The following is a 26,280-nucleotide window of genomic DNA, read 5'->3' on the forward strand; positions in this document are numbered from 1 at the left end:
TTTTAGATTGGAGATGTTTGATATGAGTCTGGAAGGAGAGTTTACAGTCTAGCCAGACACCTAGGTACTTATAGATGTCCACATATTCTAGGTCGGAACCATCCAGGGTGGTGATGCTAGTCGGACGTGCGGGTGCAGGCAGCGAACGGTTGAAAAGCATGCATTTGGTTTTACTAGCGTTTAAGAGCAGTTGGAGGTCACGGAAGGAGTGTTGTATGGCATTGAAGCTTGTTTGGAGGTTTGATAGCAGTGTCCAAGGACGGGCCGGGAAGTATACAGAATGGTGTCGTCTGCGTAGAGGTGGATCAGGGAATCGCCAGCAGCAAGAGCAACATCATTGATATATACAGAGAAAAGAGTTGGCCCGAGAATTGAACCCTGTGGCACCCCATAGAGACTGCCAGAGGACCGGACAGCATGCCCTCCGATTTGACACACTGAACTCTGTCTGCAAAGTAGTTGGTGAACCAGGCACGGCAGTCATCAGAAAAACAGAGGCTGCTGAGTCTGCCGATAAGAATATGGTGATTGACAGAGTCGAAAGCCTTGGCAAGGTCGATGAAGACGGCTGCACAGGTTAATTAACTAAAAGTGCATTTTTTTACCAAAATAGGCTTGTGAAATGTGTTGAATTATAAAACAATTGTCGACAATGCAGTGCTGCAGCCGGATGCCATTACCAGAGTTTCTGAAATCACCTCACTCCTCTTGAGGACAGCTCTACCTTTTAAAAACCTTCTGAAACACAACTCAAAGGCACATAAAAAGGTTTACATTAGAGAGAAGGCGAAGGAGAAACTGTTATTTTGCAAAATGTCTCAATAAACATCATGTTTACCTTGATGACGACGTTGCAGTATTAGATCTATTCATGCATGGCATCATGCTACACTTCAGTGACAGACTATCAAACACAACTAATTTGACATACCCAAATCTAACTGCCTGTAGCTCAGGACCTGAAACAAGGATATGCATATTATTGATACCATTTGAAAGGAAACACTTTGAAGTTTGTGGAAATGTGGAATTAATGTAGGAGAATAGAACACATTAGATCTGGTAAAAGATAATAGAAAAAAAAGTTAATACAAGATAATACAACAACAAAAATATTATCTTTGAAATGCAAGAGAAAGGTCACAATGTATTATTCCAGGTTAGGTTCGATTTCGTCTCTAGATTCCTCTTCAAGGAATACCTAGGATAGGATAAGTAATCCTTCTCACCCCCCCCCCCCCCCCCTTAATGATTTAGATGCACTATTGTAAAGTGGCTGTTCCACTAGATGTCAGAAGGTGAATTCACCAATTTGTAAGTCGCTCTGGATAAGAGCGTCTGCTAAATGACTTAAATGTAAATGTAAATGTAATGGCAGCAGTGTAGGTGCAAAGTTTTAGACTGACCCAATGAACATTTGCATTTCTGTTCAAAATGTTGTATCAAGTCTGCCCAAATGTGCCTTATTGGTGTATTGATACATCTTCAAGTTCATAACTGTGCACTCTCCTCAAACAATAGCATGGTATTCTTTCACTAATAGCTACTATAAATTGGAAGGGTGCAGAATTTAAGCTTTCTGCCCATATCAGATATGTCTTTGTCCTGGGAAATGTTCTTGTTTACTTACAACCTCAGGCTAATCACATTAGCTTGTGTTAGCTCAACCGTCCCGCAGGGGGGAGGCACCAATCCTGTAGAGGTTAAACCACCCGAATTCATACATATTTCAGTGTCTGCACCATAGAGATAGAGGACTCATCTTTATATCTGTCCTAATGTAACATCTGTGACAGCATGGGCAGCGCCATTGAGGCTACAACTCATAGGAATCCCCACCCAAGTGACTACTTTAATGACTTTAAGAGGGGCAGAAGCATAATGGAAGACCTCAATGGCTCTGCCCATTCTAAAACGGCCACTAGAGGCCTCTATCATTCTCTATGGTCTTCAGATGTCCACAACAAAGAATTGCACCCTTTGTCTGTCTGTATTTTCTTGAACAATATGGCGTACAGTTCACAGACAAGACACATTAATACTGTGATCATGTTCGACAAAAACAAAAACTGTTCAAATGCACTGTTATTTGCATCATTTATTCCACATACAGGTGTCTTAGAAAGTAAAATAACCTGAGGGACCAGCAGTCACTCAAAATATTTTAGCCAATCAGATTAACAGACACAATGATGAGATGACAAAGTGACAATACACATTGAGACCAAATGAAAAATCTAAATGAGCCACAACTGTAAAAAATTCTAACAATGACGAAGTACAACTCAAGAGAACAGACATGAGACACTTTATTCAACCTTGTCCCACAGGGAATTAGGTGACAGGATGGGACTAGAAGGCAACAACAAAAAGGGATGGAGAGAAAAGCATACAAAATGTCATCCACTAATACAAGTGAAAAGTAAATGTGCTGGGTCAAGGAATATGACATGGGTGAAAGATGTAATAAGACAAATAGGGAGTAAGAGACATTCATTAAATAGCGGAACAATTAATACAGTTGTTATATTCTCCAATGTCTACCATTTTAAATTAGGTTTCAGTAATACAGAATAGGTCATCAAGGAGAAAACATTGACAAAAGGAAAAATACAGAACACCTGATTTTAGCACAATGACTCAGAGTTAAAGTCCTACGCCCAAGCTCTGCAAGTTGTTCAAGACTAATGCTTTTTTTGTTTTTTTAATCACCTTTTAATTAATAAAGGAACAGCTTTTTTTCCCCTCAGCCTTCCCACCGCATACCAATTTTAAGAGTCAAATAACAAGACCTGGTTAAAGTTAACTCTGACCTTTCACACTGTATTAGTGGGTGAAGGTAAGTTGTCAAATGAGTGAATAGTTTTGCTTTGACAGTAAAAATGACCTTGGTCTGTGAGAGAGCGGAAACTTATTTGTGCTGGACATGGATTGAATAGAACATGGCTCACTGGTCAAATGCCAGATGCTAAGAGGGAACGGCTAGGAAGAGCTGCAGTCAAATGAGTCAAGTTGTGTGAACTACATTTTATGTTCTGGTCTGGTTCTGGTACCATCTGGAGCAACACATTATCTATTTTATCTTTGCTGACCATCTCTTTTGTCCAATAGACAAATACTTGTTGCAAAAACAATTATGATTTTAAGCCCTAAGCCCTTTAAGGTGTATGAAATTAATCATTTCAATATTTCAGTCAATACATTTAATTCAATCTCGCCACAATTATTTTGGATTCAGGCAATGGAAATGTTTGATTTTATACATTTAGTTTTATCATGGCCCATTTATGGCAAACAAAATAAATCACATAAATGTACACATCATCAATAACCCTAAATTGTGGAAAAGAATAGAACATTGTGGCAAAAGTAATGATCCATTGGTTTCCTTTATTTCAATTGGGTTTTTATAACGTCAGATAATTGAATCAGCACAAGTACGGGGACCCATGGGTAGCTGTGGCATGACCACAACACCACCAGTGGCCGGGAACCCGTTGGGCACAGCATACACAGCAGCATGGCACCAGAGTCACTCCAGACGGCACCAGACTTCAGGGCCTGAGATCCAGAACCACAGGCTGCTGAACCTGCCATCTCCTCAGCCTGGGTCAGGCTCTGACACTGGGTGGCATCTAAGAACAGGAGGAGCCCCCTGCCCACTTACTGCTTCACTCACACAGCAATGGAGGGAAACAGGAGTGGAGGTTCAGAGAAAGAAAGAAGGGATAATGGTGGGTTGGGTAAGATAAAAGAATCCCAGGGGTATGTAATGTGTTTATCAGTGATTCTCCCTCAAAGCGAAGACTTGTTTGCCCACTTCAGTGTGTTCAAAACTGTGCGTTTATAAAATGATGTGTCCAGTATGATGTGCGTTGGATTTTTATGGAATGAGGCATGTATTATGATGTTATGTGAAAGTACGTGTTACTGTGTTTGAGTGTGTGGAGGGGGAGGTGCTCATGGCTGTTTCCTGTGAGAGAATGGCAGGTCAGAGGTGAGAGGTCAGCGTCTAAGAGTCACAGTGGGGTTGAGGTGAGGTCAGATTCGGGGCAACTGCTTCTCAATGAATTCCTTCACTGCTGCCATCTCCTGTAAGATCAAAATAAAGAAGCATATAAGAAACCGAACATCGTGAATACTTCCACGCTGATACTCATAGAAAACCATGAGCACACATAGAACAACATGGATACTCATGCATGTTACAATCAAAAACGTTTTACCTGAGGACAGGAGCTGTGCATGAGTCCCGGGTAGGTCCGGAAGGTGATTTTCTGAGGGTTGACGATGACCTTGAGCTTCTCGGCTGTCATGGCCCCAAACTGCACTGGGATCATGGGGTCCATCTCCCCATGACACTGCAGTATGGGCATGTCCCTATTCCCACTGGTGCTCGCCACCTAATGGACACAACAGACCATTACATTCAATTATTAAAAGCAAAAAGTGAAGACCAAGACCAGATCCTAATGTCAAATAACCTATTCAGGTTATTCATATCAATACAGCAAAATCATTAAGAGCAATGAAGAGAAGAACGTTTCCCAGTTTGGAATCCAGCCCAGTCATAAAAGAAACAGCTCTGGGGAATGTTCAGGGGACTGAGTACCAGAAATTGCAGAGAAACAAGTAAGCTGTGTAAATGTACCTGTGGGAAACTCTTGTGAAGCGGCAGCCAGCAACTGAGGGCAACCACACCTGCCAATTGCTGCTGACAGGTGAGGGCGGTATACAAGGACAGAGCCCCACCCTGGGAGAAAGTGAAAAATAGAGGGAAAGTAAAAAGGTAGAATGTGTTTAGACTTATGGAGATGCTCATGGTTCATATAGTTTACACAGTTTCAACAGCAAATGTTGAAAAATCACTGACAATCAGGTAATGGTAAAATCGTTTTTTTTTTTTTTTTTTTTTTTTTTTTGCACAACACCTTCAGAGCGATTGACATTGAGTCACCTCACCTGAGAGAACCCTCCAAGCATCACACGATTGGCGGGTATCCCATTCTTTACCTCATGGTCGATTATGGCTTTGACTGTGGAGAAGGAGGGTGAAATCAGAGGCTGAACATATACCCAATGTCTAGTTATGATGGGCACAGTTTTAGCTATCATGGTTATGTTAATAGATCTTGGCATGATATCTACGTGCATCTACAGTGCATTCGAAAAGTATTCAGACCCTTTCCCACATTGTTACCTAACAGCCTTATTCTAAAATTGATTAAATTAACTCTCAATCTACACACAATACCACATAATGACAAAGCGAAAATATTTATTTATTTATTTACAATGTTTACTTTAAAAAAATATATTAAAAAAAAAACCTTATTTACATAAGTTTTCAGACCCTATGAGACTTTGATCATCAATGAGATGTTTCTTGAACTTGATTGAAGTCCACTTGCTCTAAACTCAATTGATTGTACATGGTTTGGAAAGGCACACACACCTGTCTATATAAGGTCCCACAGTTGACAGCGCATGTCAGAGCATAAACCAGGCCATAGGGTCAAAGTAATAGTCCGTAGAGCTCCGAGACAGGATTGTGTCGATGTGCAGATCTAGGGAAGGGTGCCAAAAGATGGCTGCAGCATTGCAGGTCCCCAAGAACACTGTGGCCTCCATCATTCTTAAATGGAAGAAGTTTGAAAGCACCAAGAATCTTCCTACAGCTGGCCGCCCGGCCAAACTGAGCAATCAAGGGAGAAGGGCCTTGGTCAGGGAGGTGACCAAGTACCCAATGGTCACTGACAGAGCTCTAGAAGGACAACCATCTCTGCAGCACTCCACCAATCAGGCCTTTATGGTAGTGTCCAGACAGAAGCAACTTCTCAGTAAATGGCACATGACAGCCCACTTGGAGTTTGACAAAAGACACCTAAAGGATTCTCAGACCATGAGAAACAAGATTCTCTGCTCTGTTGAAACCTAGATTGAACTCTTTGGCCTGAATGCCAAGCGTCACACCTGGAGGAAACCAGGCACTGCTCATCACCTGGCCAATACCATCCCTACGGTGAAGCATGGTGGTGGCAGCATCGTTCTGTGGGGATGTTTTTCAGCGGCAGGGAGACTGGTCAGTATCGAGGCACAGATAAACAGAGTAAAGTACAGAGAGATCCTTGATGAAAACCTGTTCCAGAGCACTCAGGACCTCAGACTGGGGTGAAGATACACCTTCAAAACAGGACAACGACCCTAAGCACACAGCCAAGACAATGCAGGAGTGGCTTAAGTCTCTGAATGTGCTTGATTGGCCCTGCCAGGGCCCAGACTTGAACCCGATTCAACATCACTGGAAAGACCTGAAAATAGCTGTGCAGTAACACACCACATCCAACCTAACAGAGCTTGAGAGAAACTGCAGAGAAGAATGGGAGACATTCCCCTAATAGTGGTGCGCCAAGCTTGTAGCATCATACCCATAAAGACTCAAATGCTTTAAAGTTTTTTTTATTTATTTTTTATTATACATTGGCAAATATTTCTAAATATCTGTTTTTGTTGTGTCAGTATGGGGTATTGTAAGTAGAATGAAGAGGGGAAAATGAGTTAATCCATTTTAAAATAAAGGCTGTAACGAAACGTGGAAAAATTCAATGGGTCTGAACACAGTTGTTATAACATGCATAATACTTGTGCCACACTGAATGACTTACTGTTCTCCGCTGCCCTCTTGATACCAGCCTCGTCCTCTGGAGAATCTGGGCTGAGACCCATCAGGTCAAACCTACAGAAACACAAAGATCCATGTTCAGACGATGTAATACTCATCTCAAACAGTGAGCTCCAAATGTATTGGAACAGTGACATTTGTTGTCGTTTTGGCTTTGTACACGAGCACTTTGGATTTGAAATGAGTGAAAGTTACACGCATTAATATCATACTCATCATTATTCACAACTTATTCAGGACCATCCGTAATCATGGTAGCATCCACATTAATGTAGAAGTGTTTAGAAACTTGTTTTAATCTTATTTACAATAAAAGTTACTCCAAAATGACACATGATTTACCATTTATTTCTATTGGGCACAAAATAATCTGAAACCACCAAAACAAACAGCAAATGCATCCAACAAGTTCGTAGAGTCACAATCTTCATGTAATCATTGCGTGCTAGGAATATGGGACCAAATACAAAACTTGACTACTTTAATACACATAAGTGAATTTATCCCAAAACCTTTGGTTCCCTAAAATGGGGGGACTATGTACAAAAAGTGCTGTAATTTTGAAACGTTTAACCCGATATGGATGAAAATACCCTCAAATTAAAGTGCACTGTCAGCTTTAATCTCATAGTCATAGTATAATTTCAAATCTAAAGTGCTGGAGTACAGAGTCAAAACAACAACATAAATGTCACTGTCCCAATACGTTTGGCGCTCACTGTACATCTTATGTGCCCCTGGTATCCTGGTAGTGTGCGTGTCTTTGAAGGAATTTCATGTTCACAAAATCTCTTACCAAAAGGAAATCTCGTTTACAGTCAAGCCATTGGCCAATGGCAAATGTTTTAGATCAGTGCAAACATGACTCACCATGAAGGCATGGTCATCTTCATATTAAGAGTGACAGGGATTCTGGGCCTGTGGAGAAACAAATGTATCAATGGACACATGCCATACCAGGTTAGAGGACTAAGTGTAGAAAGATAAGAGACGACCAAAGACAAGACTTGACACTGACTGCAACACTCCAGAAACTGAGGCACTCAAGAAGAGGAATAAACATGCCAGAAAATATGAAAAATAATACAAAGACTTACGCATGGGGGCATATATACTTTACATGTGGCAGTCGGATAGCAGTCATGGTGTCTGCCCAGCCATGTCTGAAAAGAGGAAGAGCAATTTAGAGAGAGAAAGTGGTACTCCGTACATATTAGGCTATTAGATTTATACAGAGAATAAAGGTGCAGCATACTAGGTTGGGCTTGTTCCGAGCAGAACTTGGCTAGGCGATGCGAACGTCTGGGCATCGCATACTCCTTTAAAAGACCTTCGCTTGAAAGGCAATTCTTTTTTAAATGAAATTTTACTGTTTGTCCCCCTTGAGACGCTGTAGCAACATAGGCAGTATACATCAATGACCATAGAAGTGTTGATATACACTTCCTCAAAAGTCTGAATTAGTCAAAAAATAAATCAGGAAATCTGCAATTCATTTTGACGCTTTTGCCGGTGAGGTCTTAGTCACGCCATTTTACATCTAACTAAAATGTTTGGAGCAGTATTTCTCTAGTGAAAACATTTGCATGAAAACTAACAGTTTTTTGTTGAATGACAAACAGTTCATTGAAGAATCCCATCCGTGGTTCCCAAACCTAATAGGAGTAGTACTGTTGTCAAATCACCGACGAAGCAGCTTCGACTTCAGCTAACGAACTCCGAATTGCCTCAAGAAAAAAAAAAAAGTGTGAAATGCTGGGAAGCCTGAGACAGGCTTAAAGACAGGAAACTCACCCCGAGTCACCCAAACCATGAAGGAAGATCACCTGTGGTAGAGATAGGGAGGGAGATTGACAGTTTTACATTGGGTAATGGTGCATTATGAACATCAAAGAGCATGCCAGTTTACTGGCTACTGCACTGCGTTTGCATATGAACGCCAGGTTCTAGTGAATCATGCCCAACAGCAAAAAAAAAAAAAAAAAGGGAACATTCCTGCAGTTGCCAAGACGACTCAGTTTATATAACTGCTTGTCAACTCTAAAGAATAGCATTTATCAGAGGCATCATAAGAGAACATCTGAATTTGGTACACTACGTAAACATTGAATACACACCTTCAAATTAATGGAGTTGGTTTTGACCTAACAAGTGCTTGCAGACCCACAACTTTGGTGTAATCGGTTTGTTATCCCTTTCAGCGACAACATTTTAACATAGCACGGTTCAACGTTTTTTAATTTACATTTGTTGGAGTTGTCAACTAACGTGAATTCAATGTGAAATCAACAAAAATGTCACGTCATCAAATCAAAGTTTGTCACGTGCGCCTAATACCTTACAGTGAAATGCTTACAGGCTCTAACCAATGGTGCGGGAAAGAAAAGGTGTGTGTGTGTAGGTAAGTAAAGAAATAAAACAGTAAAAAGACATTTGAAAATAACAGTAGCAAGGCTATATACAGACACCGGTTAGTCAGGCTTATTGAGGTAGTATGTACATATGGTTAAAGTGACTATGCATATATGATGAACAGAGAGTAGCAGTAGCGTAAAAAAAAAGGGGTTGGCGGGTGGTGGGACACAATACAGATGGCCCAGTTAGCAAATGTGCGGGAGCACTGGTTGGTCGGGCCAATTGAGGTAGTATGTACATGAATGTATAGTTAAAGTGACTATGCATATATGATAAACAGAGAGTAGCAGCAGCAGAAGAGGGGGAGGCACACAATGTAAATAGTCTGGGTAACCATTTGGTTACTTGTTCAGGAGTCTTACGGCTTGGGGGTAAAAACTGTTGACACCTTTTTGTCCTAGACTTGGCACTCTGGTACCACATGCCATGCAGTAGTTGAGAGAACATTCTATGACTGGGGTGGCTGGGGTCTTCGACAATATTTAGGGCCTTCCTCTGACACCGCCTGGTGTCGAGGTCCTGGGTGGCAGGCAGCTTAGCCCCAGTGATGTACTGGGCCGTACGCGCTATGCTCTGAAGTGCCTTGTTGTCGGAGGCTGAGCAATGGCCGTACCAGGCTGTGATGCAAACAGTCAGGATGCTCTCGATGTTGCAGCTGTAGAACCTTTTGAGGATCTCAGGACCAATTCCAAATCTTTTCAGTTTCCTGAGGGGGAATAGGCTTTGTCGTGTGCCCTCTTCACGACTGTCTTGGTGTGTTTGGACCATTCTAGTGTTGTTGTTGATGTGGACACCAAGGAACTTGAAGCTCTCAACCTGCTCCACTACAGCCCCGCCGATGAGCATGGGGGTGTGCTCGGTGTTCTTTTTCCTGTAGACCACAATCATCTCCTTAGTCTTGGTTACGTTGAGGGATAGGTTGTTATTCTGGCACCACCCGGCGAGGTCTCTGACCTCCTCCCTATAGGCTGTCTCGTCATTGATCAGGCCTACCACGGTTGTGTCATCTGCAAACTTAATGGTGTTGGAGTCGTGCCTGGCCATGAAGTCGTAGGTAAACAGGGAGTACAGGAGGGGACTGAGCAAGCACCCTTGGGGAGCTCCAGTGTTGAGGATCAGCGTGGCAGATGTGTTGCTACCTACCCTCGCCACCTGGGGGCGGCCCGTCAGGAAGTCCAGGATCCAGTTGCAGAGGGAGGTGTTTAATCCCAGGTACCTTAGCTTAGTGATGAGCTTTGGAGGGTACTATGCTGTTGAACGCTGAGCTGTGGTCAATGAATAGCATTCTCACATAAGTGTTCCTTTTGTCCAGGTGGGAAAGGGCAGTGCAATAGAGATTACATAATCTGTGGATCTGTTTGGGCGGTATGAAAATTGGAGTGTGTCTAGGGTTTCTGGGATAATGGTGTTGATGTGAGCCATTACCAGCCTTTCGTTGAACATAGGTAAAAAGTTGAGTGAAAAATATTAGTTAGTATCGTGGCAAGTAAATAAAACAAAGCGGATCTAACTTAAAGAAAATGCCCTAATGTTAGAAACAAACATCCTTACGATGTCACCCAGAGTCACATTTATTTTCCAATTCAAAGCGGACAATATTTTATATACAGCAGGTTTTTATAGGACTATTGTGATACTGGTATTGTTCCTGCCCTAGTTCACAGAACCTCTGAACAACAAATTAGCTTCAGTATGGCAAGCTTTGCAAGAAGTGGCCAAATTTGCTGATGGATGCCCCAAGTTACACTATAGTGTTGGTGTGCTCTCTCACCGCAGCGGTCTCCTTCTCTGTCCCAGACACCGTCACAGCCTCGGCGAGCAGCGGCACAGACATGTTGTTGCCACACATACACTGTAAGGAGTGCTAGAGAGAGGAGGGTGAAGGGCATATCAATGATGTGGCTGGTTATCAATGCTGCTATTCATCACAGGGACAGACATGATGACTAAAGACCTGAACATGCCACAGTTTATGGCTGCTATGAACCAATGAGACAGGCTGAGTACTGAGAGTAATCTCCTCATTCAGAAAGTACCGAAACTCATCAAATAAATGCACTCATAACTGCAAATCTGTTATTAACCAAAATGCAAATAAGCTAGTATCAGCGCCACTGCAAATACACTGAAAACGGATAGCTAGAGCATATTGTTTTCAAAGTCAACATTTAATACCCTCATAGCGTCAGGTTGAGCGATATATGAAAAAAGATTGAGGCAAGCAAAAGACAAAAAAACAATGAGAGGAGAAATGAAAAGGAAAAGTGAGGTTAATGTTTAAACCTTCAGGGAGATTAAACACAGAGTTAGTTACAATTCCACCCACCTAATGACCTGTAGTTAGTGAAAGCAAAGGGAGACAGAGAAAGAGCCAAATCAGGGGAATGATAATGACAGGCTCAATAGGGAGAAAGAACAGGACCGTGGGTCACGCATCACAATAACTTTCTGCACTGCAATGACACGCATGCTCATTATGGCTTTGCCTCATTTCCTTGTCACTGTCAGCTACTTGTACACTTTAATAGGCTTAGTGCCTACCTTTAAAAAAGGTTGTACCTTCAAGAGGTGATGAATAGCTAATATTTGTTTAGTTAATTGTGGCCCACTCCAAAACAACCAAGCTATATGATTTCCCCCTGCAGGATAGCCTACAGCACTCTGTCCTTGCAACCCGGGATCCTTGGGACATCCCGACCCCATTGAAGTTAACATTTAAAATGGTTAAAGTAAGGGTTGGGCTTGGGCTATGTAAAGGTTAGGGACGTCCCAAGTATCCCAGATAGCACTAACCCTCGCTGTTGAATTGGATACTAGTATCAATGACAAAGTGAAGGCTTTGTTCCTGCATGCCTGTATAATGCAGTCACTTAACGTTAGCCTGCCTGTAATTGTATTTGCAAGGCAAAAATCCTCAGTCCCTTCAAATATAAAGGCAAAATCGCTGCTCGTCCTGTACAACTCTGTCAGCAGTTAAATAGCTAAGCATGGACGGAAGGAAATGCACCGATTTCACCGTCAGCTCTATCCGCAAGCCTTCTATTAAATGACAAACAATGCCGTACATGCACCGCTACAACATCACGAGTTCGCATCTGACTTGCATTAAACTGAGAAACCAAACTTTGACTGGTTCAGTGGATGGCGTAAAAACAGTGTGCCGCCTTTATTTACTTGCATTCACAGCAGATAATGGCTCCATTTTCTCAGTAGTCAAACGCAATTGTTACTGGGAATAAAAACCCTATAAGGTTTACCCGGTGCGTAAATTCTAGCCACCAGGCAAGCATCGAGTAATATGCGGCAGTCAGTATAGCCAGCTAGCACCAGCAACACTGGGTTGTATTAATTCCGCTGATTCTGTTGCAAAATGTTTCTTAAAAACGTAACAAATCGGGGAGGGACATAACTGGAATTTTCCAATATAAAATAGTTTTAGTTACCAAATTAAACAATTTGGATTAATGATTTTACACACCTGATTTTATTAGTAAGCCAAGTTACGCATGCTAGCTAACGCATTAGCTTGCAACACGTCAGTTATATTTTTTATATTTTAGCTAGTTTAGTTACATTATTTGACGTAGACATATGTGGCAATACATGGACAACTAGCGATCGAGGGTACGGATATGTTGTTAATTAGTTACTGTAGCTAGCTAAAGGAAGGGGGTGGGTATGAAGAAACAATGGGGGCTGAGAGATGCAATTTTGCTCGCTGCTAGCTAACAGCCGTTGCGTTGTGCAACCCGGTGGGGAAATTCAGGAGAGGTTCAGTGCAAATCCGCTAGCTAGATTGTTTCAAAACGTTGCCATCTACATCCAAGCAGTCAGCTTAATCCTGTTTAACTAGCTACACATCCTCAAAGATGACCAGCAAGCTAATCACACAGCAGCAATCTGTAGTACAATGCCCTCCGGTATCTTTCGAGCTTGGTTCGATTGACATGTGGGCTAAATTCGACCAGGTATTTGAATACATCACATTCCCCATGCACTTCAACCAAAGCGGTAACCAAAAGGCCCATATGGGTTCGGTTCGGATGGGGTAAAGGAGTATTGTAAAACCGCGGCCCGCTAATACAAATTCATACACTCACCACTTGCTGTCCCAGAATCTCAACGGAACTTCCGCTACTGGTGTAGAAGGGCGGGATTATTTGTAGTGACGTCATCATGTCCACACCCTTTCTCCTGCTTGCGCTGTACACCCCGCCATCAATTGATCCATTGATATAAAATATTTGCTTTGTGCAAATTGCACTACCAAATCCAAAAAGCATCTTTTCAATACAAATAACAATACTGTAGCCTTTTATCACTCCAATCTACATTTCAATACGATTCTATTCTCACAATAAAAAAATAAAATACTATTATTCTCTTATGTATAACATCTTTATTCTTCAAATAATTACATCACACACACAACAGCAGAGGGCATTTTCTATTCCTTAGACTAGGCATACAGCATTTACCTCAAATTCCCAACTCCAATAGGACGCACAAAGCAATCACATTCAGCCACTGGCTGCAATGTGACAGCTCATTAATAATGCAATGAAATCAGAGTTAAACAGCTTTTGTGTTTGGTGAGTGTCAAAGGAAACCGTGTGGTATAGTGAGCAAGTCACTTGGGTATATGGGTCAAATCTAATCTTTTCAAATGAAAACCTTATGCTGATCTACTTTGGTTGTGTCAAAATGTTCACATTATTGCTAAGCCATTCAGAGCTTGGATGAGAAAGAATATGAGTGATCTCCCACTGCAGGTGACATTGGAGTCGTTCCAGTTTTGCTGAGACAAGTTGTCATATTACAACAAACCACTAGGTGGCACAGTATCCAGATATATTTTAGATAAAGCATCAAAAGCTTCAGTGCTTTTATCACAGGGTTGCCAGTGAGTGGCGTTAAATGTAGTCATTACCCAAATGAAAACTGACTCACTTCTTTCAGCCTCCACTGTTTGTGGTACAATAAGTGCAACAACTGAGCAAATCTAGATTAGACAGTGATATTCAGTATTAGTCATAACTGACCTTCAATAACAAAGTTTACCCAACAGGCCTAAGTATCCATCACCACTTCCTTTTGACCCATATCTGTCAATGCAACTTTCCCACCCCTCCTTTCTCTCAGGAGATGAAATTTGTTTGTGGGATGATGCTGTCGACTTTATGGTCTGCAGGGTTAGCGGACGCCTCGTAGTTGCAGATAGTCACTTCATGTCTGTGAGCCTGGGAGGAAGAAAGCAAAACAGATGAGACAGAGGTGAGGTGTTTTGCCATTTCACAAATGAACAACATGGAACAGTCAAAGTAAAGCCTGATACAAAAGTGAAACATAATTCTGCAAATCAATAGAACAATAACAAACAAATAAAACATTCAGCGCCTCAGATAATTTACTGGAGGTGGGTCTAATTTGTCCTCACCTGGGAGTACTCCCCTCTCAGCCCAATGTAGTAGACCCGTGTGGACTCTGTCCCAAAGTTTCGTGATATGTGAATGGACAAGTGATTAACGTTGGAGAAACGGGCAATCCTGGAAGGAATGATAATTTAGGGTTGATTCGTTTAGTGGTTTTTTAGGTTGGGTGGGTACTTAGGCACAGTAAACTGAAATGTGATTTTGTTTTACAAATGTTTTGTTATCTTGCCTCGGAAATAGTCTATGTGTGAGCAGTGACCAAAACACATTTTTTTCTGGGAAAACAATACTATTGCTCTTACTTAGTTGGGTATTCCAGCTGAGCCAGTGGATCTCTATTGAGACGGAAGGCTTGTTCAGGTTCTCTGCCTGTGTCATCAAAGGACATTTGGGGTATGTTCTTGTACCTACACGGACAATGCAACAACACAAAGTGACAAACAGTTATCAAAACCACACATGGTGACAATAAACACATGTAGTTCCATGCCAATGTAGCGGAACATAGCTAATTGTCACTAGCTGTCTTGTCTCACCGTGTTAAGAGTGAGTCAAACGTCACTGACAGAGCAATACATTAGCTACTTGCCCTTTCAGTTTGCCCAGAGCTGGGGGTGTATTCACTATGAACCAAACAGAACAAAACGACCTGAATCTGTCCAATAGAAACTCACTGCAAAACATTTTCTGTTGTGACCCGTTTAGCAAAAAATGAATACTCCCCTGGTTGAGTCGTGAGTAATAAGCATCATATCAAATCTCAGAGTGAGTTGATACATGCTACACTGGCTCAATGCAATCCCACAGTCAGGACCCGAGGTGTTTCTGAAAGGCAGAAACAGTACTCACAGTCTCATTTCAGCAGGATGCGATTCATCGTCTTCACCGGCGATGATTATCCCTTTCAGCTTGACACTTCCAGTGAACCTGAGAAAAATATGATTTGTGACAGAATGCATAAAACACAATATGATGAAACAAGTTAATATTACAAGATAAGAGTAAAAAGGGGGTTGAGGGGTGGGGTTCTTACGGGATGTTGAACAGGAGCTCTTCATCAGCATCACTCTCAACAAACTACAGAGGTTAGAGACCATTTCCAGAGAATTAATGAGAGAAAAATTTTAACAGGTATGAGAAAGTTAACAGTGGGCCTTCATCAAATCTAAAATAAAATGCATTTATATTGCCCTTATTACATCAGCTGATATATCAAAGTGCTGTACAGAAAACCAGCCTAAACCCATCACATTAGAAAGGTTATGAGAACTTGGCTTTCACTAATGGAAGAGGAGGTCCAGATCAGCTCTAAAGTAAAGTTCACTGGACACCAAAATGTTCCACCACCTGTGTAAGTTATATATTTCGTTCAGTGTACAAAACAAGTCAACATGGGTTTTTAATATTACAAGTGAATGTGTATCATGGACTTCTGGAAGGGCGCATCATATCATCCAGTCTGGCCTTTACTGACAACTGCAGTATCGCTGCATACCAATTTCCCTTGACAATTACGCGATACATTTTTGCAACGTTTTGTTTTACCGAGGAGCCAAAATGGCAGCTGCCACAGCTGAGTTTCATAATTTCAGATGATAATTCAGGGCTTCTACACCCTCAAAAATGGTTACATTGAGATGTACTATACACGCAAGGAGTCGACAACATTACCTTCTCCCTGTCAGTCCGTTGATCCCATGGTTTAAACACGAGTTTCCCATCGCCTTCTCTTGTTTCGTTGAGACACTGCAGTTTCTCGATGTCAATGCGCTGATACAGTGCATACTCCAGGCCCCGTTCCGCTGGCTCGTGGTCGTCTTCACAGCAGCCGTGGCTGTGCCCACCATGGCCGTGACCAGACATCACAGGTACTAAATATCGCACTTTAGAGAAATGTACGTCCAAGCTGGTGATGATAGGAGCTGTCGAACTAGCTAAGTTGTTTGTTTCAGACTGACCTGGCTGGTTTCACTTTTCAACAACATTCTGGAGAGGAAACCTTTCAAAACCACATGTACGTTAATAGCCAATCAAGATGGACGTACAGATGCAGAACATCAACGTGCTCTCTGATTGGCCTGGCCAACACCAATGAACAAGCACAGGGTTTCCACAAGCTATTGGTTTACTAGCTTTCACACCCCAAAAAATAGATTCCAGTCGAAATTGGCTACAAAAATGTGCTTTTTGATATTTAAGGTTCGGCATAAGGTTAGCAGTGTGGTTAAGGTTGTTTAAAAATCACATATTAAGATTGTATAAATTGACAGGGTTTATGCCATGACCCAAGCACACAAACCTGTAAAACTCATCACTGATATTTGATCCTTGTCTCGTGGAAAGCTGCTCTCACTTGTTTTGCACCCAACATCCATCGCATGTTTCTTTCAGTAGTCATTATTACATTTACATTACATTAGTCAGTGATACAATATTAAGTTGAACAATTACATATTCTCTATGTTCTCAATAGTGCTGGGAATACAGAAGGTACCCTACTACATACAGCAACTTATTCAGTGCACTGTGGACAGGCTCCCTTGCTAGATTTGAGCAGTGTTTTTCTCTTTCATTTCAACATCAACACAAGACACAATAGACCATGAATACATTTGAGGGCAAAACGTCAATTTTATTGAAAATGTCCATATAACATTTATTAAAATCTATTAAAATTACTATTTCATCCACGTCCATTTGGATCCAGGTTCAGGGGGAGCCAGGGGTCCCAGAGATGAAAATAAATATATAAGAGTGAAGCTGCAGGGTCCTATCACTTCCTCTCTCCTCTTTCTCCCTTTTTGTGTTTTCCTCTTTCTGCACTCACTTCATTCCTCACTCATCACAGTGAACCAGATAAAAGTAGGGATGCACATGTGGTTCAACACTGAACACAGTAAGAAAACAAGGTGTGGATGCACTGGAATAAAATGGGTCTATTCAATTGTACGTAAAAACATGCTGCCTGTAACAGCACTGTCATTTGATGTCTTAACTTATGCGTACCATAATAAAGCATAGTTCTGTCTGTGTCAGAGTTCCTCTGTAGTGTATGAACTTGTAACAAATGACTAGTTTCGCATTTGAAATATTTTGTCTGTGTGTTTGTTTGCCAGGGTCTATCTGGGAACATTTAAAAATGGAGGAGTTAATTGTGTGTATATTTAAGAAACGCTAAAATAATGGAGAAAATCTGTGTGTGTGTGTACAGTCGTGGCCAAAAGTTTTGAGAATGACAAAAATATTATTTTTCACAAAGTCTGCTGCCTTAGCTTCAAAAGGAGGGTGGTGCTTGGAATCATTGTTCTTGCTCTGTCAACCATGGTTACCAGCAAGGAAACATGTGCCGTCATCATTGCTTTGCACAAAATGGGCTTCACCGGCAAGGATATTGCTACCAGTAAGATTGCACCTAAATCAACCATTTATCGGATCATCAAGAACTTCAATTGTTGTGAAGAAGGCTTCAGGATGCCCAAGAAAGTCCAGCAAGAGCCAGGACCGTCTCCTAAAGTTGATTCAGCTGCGTGATCAGGGCACCACCAGTACAGAGCTTGCTCAGGAATGGCAGCAGGCAGGTGTGAGTGCATCTGCAAGCAATGAGGCGAAGACTTTTGGAGGATGGCCTGGTGTCAAGAAAGGCAGCAAAGCCACTTCTCTCCAGGAAAAACATCAGAAACAGACTGATATTCTGCAAAAGGTACAGGGATTGGACTGCTGAGGACCGAGGCAAAGTCATTTTCTCTGATGAATCTCCTTTTCGATTTTTTTGGGGCATTCTGAAAAACGCTTGTCTGGAGAAGACAATGTGAGCGCTACCATCAGTCCTGTGTCATGCCAACAGTAAAGCATCCTAAGACCATTCATGTGTGGGGATGCTTCTCAACCAAGGGAGTGGGCTCACTCACAATTTTGCCTATGAACATAGCCATGAATAAAGAATGGTACCAACACATCCTCTGAGAGCAACTTCTTCCAACCATCCAGGAGCAGTTTGGTGACGAACAATACCTTTTCCAGCATGATGGAGCACCTTGCCATAAGGTAAAAGTGATAACTAAGTGGCCCGGGGAACAAAACATCGATATTTTGGGTCCATGGCCAGGATACTCCCCCAGACCTTATTAATCCCATTGAGAACTTGTGGTCAATCCTAGAGGCGGGTGGACAAACAAAACCCCACAAATTCTGACAAACTCCAAGCATTGATTATGCAAGAATGGGCTGCCAGAAGATAATTGACAGCATGCCAGGGCGGATTGCAGAGGTCTTGAAAAAGAAGGGTCACCACTGCAAATATTGACTCATTGCATCAACTTCATGTAATTGTCAATAAAAGCCTTTGACACTTATGAAATTATTGTAATTATACTTCAGTATTCCATAGTAACATCTGACAAAAATATCTAAAGACACTGAAGCAGCAAACTTTGAAAATGTATATTCAAAACTTTTGGCCACAACTGTATGTGTGTGCACATGTCTGGTGGGCATTTGTAGATTACCCATAATTCATTGAATTAAAAAGATCTTAGCTCCTACAATCTCTTCCTCTCCTCTCAATCACGTCATACATTCATCTCTCTCTAGCTCTATCGGCGGGAGAATCTGTTCTTGAAAGCTTTGATAGTTTTGGCCATCATGGGGGCGATTTCTGCAAGACAAACAGACGTGACATTTTAAAACAGAAAAGTTAACCACGCAGACATGTCCTCTCAGAGATTAAAGTCAACACGTTTTAAATCAGGAAAGTACTTTTGTTTTACATGCATGTTGGGTCTAATAGAAATATCTGAACCTATTTTCTCACACACACACACACACGATACTGACTTTTGACCTGTGGTTTGTTGTCTCTGGCGCTGGGGCCACCCCCACCGCTGGGGCCTGAGGAGCGAGAGGTCTCAGGGGGACTGTCGTGAGAGGAGGAGTGGCTGGGCTCATCTGAGTGAGAGCTATACGACAAGGCTGGCCTTATTCTAAAAAATAAAATAAAAACAGGAAGGTAAATCCAATCAGTGTACAGAAAAATAAAATAAAAAAACAGTATAGTTTTAATAGTATTTTTCAAATCTGGAGGGCATTATATGTGCCATCTCTGAATACTCAGAAAACAAGGAAGCAATGCGAGGAACATTTCAAGAAAGTTTCTATGCGCTCTTTTTTACTCATGTAGCATAGCTGCTATATCCTCAGATTGAACAACTGTCTCGTTTTATTTTCCCCACCTAGCTTTCACAATGTCATCCTGCAAGGTCGGAACGTCCAGAACACGTCAAGAATGTCTCTTCCATTTCATCCTCCATTGTGTTGAACCTTTTTAATACCTTATGACTGTTCATTCCTCAAACAAAACATATTTGGATCAAATTTGATACAAATATGATGTAGTGCATATCATCTTAAATTAGTAATCAGCCAAGCATTTCTGCGTATATGAAAATGTAAGTGGCAAATATAACAAAGTGTTTGATGGTGGTGGGGACATGAAAGAAATTCCAGAATGTTTTTATGTGCTCTTCTAGCCTCACCCCGTTGTCGAATTGAACACCGGAAAATCTGTGGCTTCTCTCTCTTGCCCTTTCTGTTTAACAAAATATCTGGCTACTCTTGCATCCCTGAAGCTATGTGTCATCCTGCAAGGTCGGATAGTCCAGAACACGTCAGGGCGAGTTTCGCATTTTAATTCAATATAGGTTAGGAATCGTAACCCCTCTGCGTGAACTTGGTTCCCCATGATGACATTGCAACAATTCACATAGAATCATAACGGTCAATTTGTAGATTAAAATATGATTTAGTGGACCTTTGAGAATAAGTTTGAGAGTCTGAATTACGTGTTCGCAAATGAAGTTACCACTCAGCCAATCATGTCTTTGTATATGGAAATGTAAGTAGGAAAAAATAAACATGGAAGTGCCAACATGAAGAGTGTGCACTACTATGCAGTGTGTGATAGTGATATGCACACTAGTGTCCACATACTTGATCGGAGCTGCAGCTGCGGTGGAGCTGGCAGTGGAGGTGCTTGTGGTGCCAAACTTCTCCTGTCGCCGGCGGACATCACGCGGAGGTTTGGCGACGGAGTTCACAAATGCCATTTTAACCTGTCGACCTGCCAGGAAAAATACACACACATAAAACACATGCTCACTCAAAATCAACACCCTCTGTACACTTTCATTGATGATAACAATAACACCTAGTAATAACTACGCTATAGTAGAATTCAGCTCATAGATAGGATGTAGAGAAAGAACCTTTGGGCTTGTTGGCATGGGCCGAACTGATGTTCTGGGTGAGCTTGCGAAGGCGCTCCTCCCGCTCGTCATGCTTCCGCAGGTACATCTCCCGCCACGACTCGTACTCCTGGGGCGTCTCACGCTTGAAGTCCCGCTGGCAGTGGCGATGCCAAAGCTCATCAGAGTCCTCCATAAAACACTGAGGGGAAAAGAAAAACGGTTAAAATTGATCACATTTTTACATTAAATATATCCTACAATTTAGTAGGGAGAGTAAACACCATTCATTGTTCAATGCCTAACAGTTAGGAGTCACGTTTTTGTTTGTACACTTCACCTAGGTTGTTCCTGGTATACAGTGCGTCTTGGCAGAGTATGACAGCTTGTGTACTACATGCCCACTGACCATCTCGTACTGGGTGATGGTTTGTGCGTTCATGTGTGAGACGCTACTTTTATTGTGTGTGTTACCTGATTGCACTGCTCAATGCGGTAAAGCTGTTCTGGGGTGCATCGCTCTAGTACTGGTTCCAGGATCTCAAATGGCACACCTCCCACCTCATCAATTGCTGGAAAAAAAACATACAGTAAGCATTTCATTATACAGAGACTCACACAATCAGCAGGGTGTTAAGTATCTCGCAGATAAAGAATGATAGCGTGGATATAGCATGGACAGCACTGTGGTTAGAATACATAACAGTCACACTAACGGTCAGGCACACTAACAGTCAGTGTTCAATGTCGGTGTAGTGTTCAAGAGGAAGTCACGTGTTGCTCTTAGTTTTGGTTTAAATTATTTTAAGACCGTGAAAAAGTGGATCGAAGTGGACCAGCAGCCACAAGAATCCACAAGACAATTAAGTTGGTGGTGTTTGAACAACAGCACATTATAAAATGGGTTCAGTGATCCATGCCTTTGCCTTCTCTCTTTTGAGAGATGTTAGGTGTACTACATTAACAAAAAATGTACACTTGACTAAACTAACCAAATGTGGTAACAGAAACTGAAATAAAACCTAAGCATTATGATATTGATGCCATTACATGGCATTCACAGTGTCGCTAGGAGACAACACTCACAGTCAATGTTGTTTTGAAGCACCCGGATGCACTGCTCGTACAGACTCATCATCTTGGGCAGATAGGACGTCTTTGAACCCGAGTAGACCGTCATTTTAGAGTTAAAGCGTCTCCCAGTGAAGCCGGTGTCCTCCTCGGCGTCATTTGACACAGGACCTGCAGGAAAGAAGCCAAAAGTTAAACATGAAAAATTGCTGACAATCACAACTAAATTTATTAGGCCTAGAGAATAAACGCAAATGTACAAATGTCCCCAAAGTCCAGACAAGTCCAACACACAAACTGTACTTACACTCTAGCATACTACATAGAATGAACCAATGCATTCTCAGTTGTACACTTGTATGGACATTAGAACGCACCCACACAGTGCGAAAGAACCAACATTAAAAAACAATAAGTACCTTTACGCCGCTGAGGAGACAATGGTGTGAGATCAATGGAAGGCAGAGGTCTGTAGTAAGGCTGGATGGCCGGCAGAGAGATATCAGGAAGCGTGGACACAACCTCGACCACCTGAGGTAAAAGAAAGAGTTCAGTCAAGAACCTGAGAACAAAGACTCTCATAATGAGAATATCAGGGTCAGGGCACCTGGTTAATAAAAACATACAGGAAGGGGGATTGTAAGGACTTACTGTTGCGCAGCCCAAAAATATGACAGTGAATATAACATTCTCCAATTGAACATACGCATCTTGCGAGAAGAAAAGGTCGATGTAGGTCTGTTCTTACCTTCCGGCGTTTCTCAGGCACCGGGGTCGTTGCTGTCGGGTTCTGGGCTGGATCAGCCCTTTTGCTGCGGCTCCCGTTGGCCTTGCTGGGCTTGGACTCCTTGGAGGAGGAAGGAGCAGCAGGCGAGGGCTGGACAGGCGGACGAGGAGGTGTGTGGTGGTGGGAGGAGGGCCGACTGCTGCTGCCGGGCTTCTTCTTCTTCTTCGTGGGCGTAGGGGCGTCATATGTGAGGAAGGATTCAAACGACATGGTGGGGGTATCAAATGCCTCTTCTGCCTGCTCCTCAGTCACTTGGACTAATACAGGGGAGTCCCTAGGCTCACGTGACCTCCCTAGAGATTAAGGAGAACAAGGAGGGAATGATGTTAATGGGATGTAGTTTTTTTTAAAGAGAGAAGTGGGTGAGAGACAACCCACATCTTTAGGGAACAGGTTAATGGGAAAATGGTTCTCATTATCCAACATGGTTAAATAAATAATACATGACTGGAAAACCATCTATTAACAAGCCAGCAACCCAACACTGACTCAAAGCTTGAAAGAGGCATCTATGGAATAGGCTGTCATTTGAGAACCACCCTCTCTGTAAATGTCATAATGACACAGAAGTCACAGTGAAATTCTCAGCCAACTCAGTTGGCAGCACACTCACCATCACTTCCACCTCTCTTGTCCTTCTTGCTCTCGTGCGGGGTGGAGCTCCGACTGTGCTTGGAGGCCTTGCCAGTGTGCTGCGGTTCCCTCTCCGCGCTGTGCTTCTTCCCTTCACCACCGCCACCGCCGCTCGCCTGGACATGACGTCGCCGCCTCTCCTCGTCCCGGTCGCCGTGGGAACCGTGATGCTCCCTGCCAGGCTCTTTGTGTGGTTTGGTGTGTCGGACCTCTTTGTGAAGGAGGCTGGGCGCGGGCTCTGGCTCTTCCTCCATGGGGCTCTCGTAGCCCTCAGACTGGTATCCCACTCGTTGGCCACCGTGGCTGAGCTGTGGGGGCTGTAGTGGTGCTGAGGGGGGGAGGGGGAGTAGTTGGTGCGGTAGCCTCTTTCCTCTTCCTCCTCTATCATCATCTCCTCCTCTTCATCCTCCTCCTCTACATGAGGAGGCTCCTCTGGGGATAGTTCCCGGACACGTTTGTGGCTTACGTCCCTTCCCTCAGAGCTGTGAGGGTGCGCATGTGTCCGTACGTCCTTGGCGTTGCCGGGTCTGTGAGGAAGAACAAAAACAAAGCTACACTTCAGTAGAATTCAGATGACGATACGCTGAGAAAAAGACGAAGAAGACAAATCAGAATAAGTCCCCCAATCCCTCAGTAATAACGTACCTTTCAGCAGACGGGGTGGGAACCAGTTTCTTCCACTTGGCCACAAGGCTCTTCGCAAGATCTCCAGCAAGATCATGTTTCCGGAACGAATTCACAGTTTTTCCTACTCCAGTTTCCTGCACCGGCGAGAATAAAATATAAGCATGCCATAGATAGTAGTCGGGTGTCCTCATTATCAGTACATTATGTTTTTGACACTGGTGTCGTGTGGGTCATGTTTGGAGAGCAACGTGGGTGGTTTGTATAGATTCAGGCACTCTAATGGTTAAGTGAGCAGGCCTGTACACTTAGTAGTGCACATAAAACAGACCATATTAGCACTATTGCCCATCATAAAAAGGAAGCGGGCATGCTCTGAAGGTTGCGTGACAATATTGAACAGCACAATCAACTCCTGTAGAGCAGAGGGTCACATCATCCTGCTGCAAAACCAGAGCCTGTACTTGGATTCCTCTTCTAAATAACACTGCGGTGAGTGAAGAACTATGGTGCAATGCAATCAATGTGTGCAGTCTTGAAGACTAAAGAAAGAAATACGATCACTTTTGCACTAACGAAAGAATAAGCATGACATGAGCATACACTGTTTCCAAAATCTTACCACAAGGATATCCACAGTCATAGGCAGCTCCCCCAGCCTTTTGAGGGTCTTCTGGAGCTAGATAGCACCAATACAGAAGATTTACAGAGTGCTTACTACATCCTCTGCACTGATCGACCTAGCTTGCCTGATTCTGAGAAGAGCCAAACAGTCTGCACATTAGCAAAGTGCACACAATTCAGGTATGCCAAAGGGAAGGATATAGTTTGTGAAAGGTATCGGGTCAGGTTAATTCAAGGTTGTTGATCATTGAATGAATGGAAATATAAAGACACATAACAATATTTACATAATCACAGTATTGATGACATTTGTCTACTGTATAAAAGTGTGCGCTGTATGTGTAAAAGTGTAGGCTTACGGGTAGTTTGACTTTGTAGGCTGTCAAACTGTGTAGAACTTTCAGACTTTGCTTGATTCATATTTGTGTAGTCCAATTTTGCCTGAATTGCACAGTTTTGGAGTCACCAAGATTTGCCGTGGCCTATTTGAAGGGGGTTGTGGGGGTAGCCTAACTACACATATATGGAGAGGTGGTTGTGTTTACTAAAGTTGATCAGCTGACAAAAATCCACCACGACATGGAAGTGTGTGCAGGGATTGCTTTGTTCAATGAGACACAACCGATATCACAGTAAGGCACTACGACCAAATGTATTGTTGTTGTCCTTAAACTTGGACTGATCCATTGAGTGAAGTGCAACAATCTAATAACTAGGCCCGTGCTGCTGTCGCTCGATTGTGGAGTTTATACAATCGCTGTGGGGTCATGTCTAGAAATAATCCATCTTTTGTCAAATTAACGTCAAAAGTTGAAATGTTTTACATTTAAACTCACTCTAAACCCCTTTCCCAAACAACATAATCCGCCTAACCTACTACGTCAATTCTAACCTGCTGCATAAATTCTCATAACCTGCTACCAAAAAATCAAATCTGACGTTAATTTGACAAAAGCTGGATCCCTTTTAGCCATGCCCGCTCTTCGCTTTCTGTGGTTGTTTCTTTAACACTAGCTAGCTGGCTAGATTAATAACACTTTATTAGCAGTGGCAATGTCCGTTAGCTACAATAACTCCATGGCATAAAGTACAGTTCTGCGGACTCGGCAGGTAGCTCGAGGACGAGGTTAAACTTAACATGAACTATGGTTAAGAAACCCAGTTAGTTGGCTAGGCTACATATCGTGACGTGCTCTTAGAAAAATCAGCAACTACCTACATTAGCGGAACTACCTCCCATGCGACAATATTTCAAAACATTTTTAGTGGGCGCAAGTCATCCGCTTCAACCTTGCCATTTCATTCTGGGCCTTTCGATTATTACCTTGCGAGGCTCTAAGTTCTCGCAGAGCCGAGACTGAAGTCTCTCCACCGCTTCCAACAGCTCCTCCGCCATGTTTACTGCTGGTGCCCTGTGCCCGGAAGCTGCTTCATTACAGCAGAATAGGGTCAGTGCCATCCTCTCCACAGCTTCACTCAGCCTACAGTTGACTTTGAGATTGGCGGAACTACGTAATAAAACAGCTGACAAAGTATTAACCAGACACCTCTTTGAGGATTAAAGATCCAATGCAGCCGTTTTCATCTCAATATCAAATAATTTCGGCCAAACAATTATTCGTAGAGAAGGTGGAAGGTTTTAATTCCTCGGCGTACACATCACGGACAAACTGAAATGGTTCACCTACACAGACAGCGTGGTGAACCTCAGGAGGCTGAAGATATTTGGCTTGTCACCGAAAACACTCACAAACTTTTACAGATGCACAATTG

General features: G+C 42.6%; 3 protein-coding genes across 3 annotated transcripts; all 3 read right to left on the reverse strand.

The window, feature by feature from the left end:
* Positions 1–2,080: 2,080 nt before the first annotated feature.
* LOC135552291 (acyl-protein thioesterase 2-like) lies at positions 2,081–13,273 on the reverse strand. The gene is made up of 10 exons (XM_064983829.1): positions 13,198–13,273; positions 10,869–10,961; positions 8,477–8,508; positions 7,780–7,845; positions 7,553–7,600; positions 6,666–6,736; positions 4,963–5,036; positions 4,652–4,753; positions 4,227–4,403; positions 2,081–4,092 (listed from the first exon to the last, which is right to left on the reverse strand). The coding sequence occupies exons 1-10, from the start codon at positions 13,270–13,272 to the stop codon at positions 4,042–4,044; spliced, it is 789 nt and encodes a 262-aa protein (XP_064839901.1). The 5' UTR covers position 13,273; the 3' UTR covers positions 2,081–4,041.
* A 200-nt stretch (positions 13,274–13,473) lies between these two features.
* LOC135552292 (PITH domain-containing protein 1) lies at positions 13,474–16,535 on the reverse strand. Its single transcript, XM_064983830.1, has 6 exons — positions 16,201–16,535; positions 15,563–15,606; positions 15,379–15,456; positions 14,832–14,936; positions 14,535–14,643; positions 13,474–14,337 (listed from the first exon to the last, which is right to left on the reverse strand). The coding sequence occupies exons 1-6, from the start codon at positions 16,390–16,392 to the stop codon at positions 14,236–14,238; spliced, it is 630 nt and encodes a 209-aa protein (XP_064839902.1). The 5' UTR covers positions 16,393–16,535; the 3' UTR covers positions 13,474–14,235.
* Positions 16,536–17,140: 605 nt separating this feature from the next.
* On the reverse strand, positions 17,141–25,996 carry LOC135552293 (elongin-A-like). The gene is given in 13 exon segments (XM_064983832.1): positions 17,141–19,183; positions 19,363–19,508; positions 20,515–20,644; positions 20,790–20,970; positions 21,243–21,340; positions 21,855–22,010; positions 22,259–22,370; positions 22,588–22,919; positions 23,240–23,543; positions 23,546–23,786; positions 23,905–24,020; positions 24,506–24,562; positions 25,832–25,996. Coding segments are annotated over 13 exon segments (2,070 nt in total). The 5' UTR covers positions 25,967–25,996; the 3' UTR covers positions 17,141–19,121.
* Positions 25,997–26,280: the final 284 nt, after the last annotated feature.

The sequence above is a fragment of the Oncorhynchus masou genome, chromosome 13, assembly GCF_036934945.1.
Source record: "Oncorhynchus masou masou isolate Uvic2021 chromosome 13, UVic_Omas_1.1, whole genome shotgun sequence".
Taxonomy (NCBI): domain Eukaryota; kingdom Metazoa; phylum Chordata; class Actinopteri; order Salmoniformes; family Salmonidae; genus Oncorhynchus; species Oncorhynchus masou.

What these genes read in the sequence shown, in the direction of transcription:
- LOC135552291 (XM_064983829.1), bottom strand. Translation starts at nt 13,272, where the DNA reads ATGACGTCACTACAAATAATCCCGCCCTTCTACACCAGTAGCGGAAGT. An exon ending in CATGGTTTGGGTGACTCGGG is followed by an intron (nt 7,846 to 8,476) that starts GTGAGTTTCCTG and finishes TCCTCTTTTCAG; the next exon opens with ACATGGCTGGGCAGACACCA. An exon ending in TGCACAGCTCCTGTCCTCAG is followed by an intron (nt 4,093 to 4,226) that starts GTAAAACGTTTT and finishes TTGATCTTACAG; the next exon opens with GAGATGGCAGCAGTGAAGGA.
- LOC135552292 (XM_064983830.1), bottom strand. Translation starts at nt 16,392, where the DNA reads ATGTCTGGTCACGGCCATGGTGGGCACAGCCACGGCTGCTGTGAAGAC. An exon ending in CAGCTGGAATACCCAACTAA is followed by an intron (nt 14,644 to 14,831) that starts GTAAGAGCAATA and finishes CATTCCTTCCAG; the next exon opens with GATTGCCCGTTTCTCCAACG. An exon ending in TGAGAGGGGAGTACTCCCAG is followed by an intron (nt 14,338 to 14,534) that starts GTGAGGACAAAT and finishes TCTTCCTCCCAG; the next exon opens with GCTCACAGACATGAAGTGAC.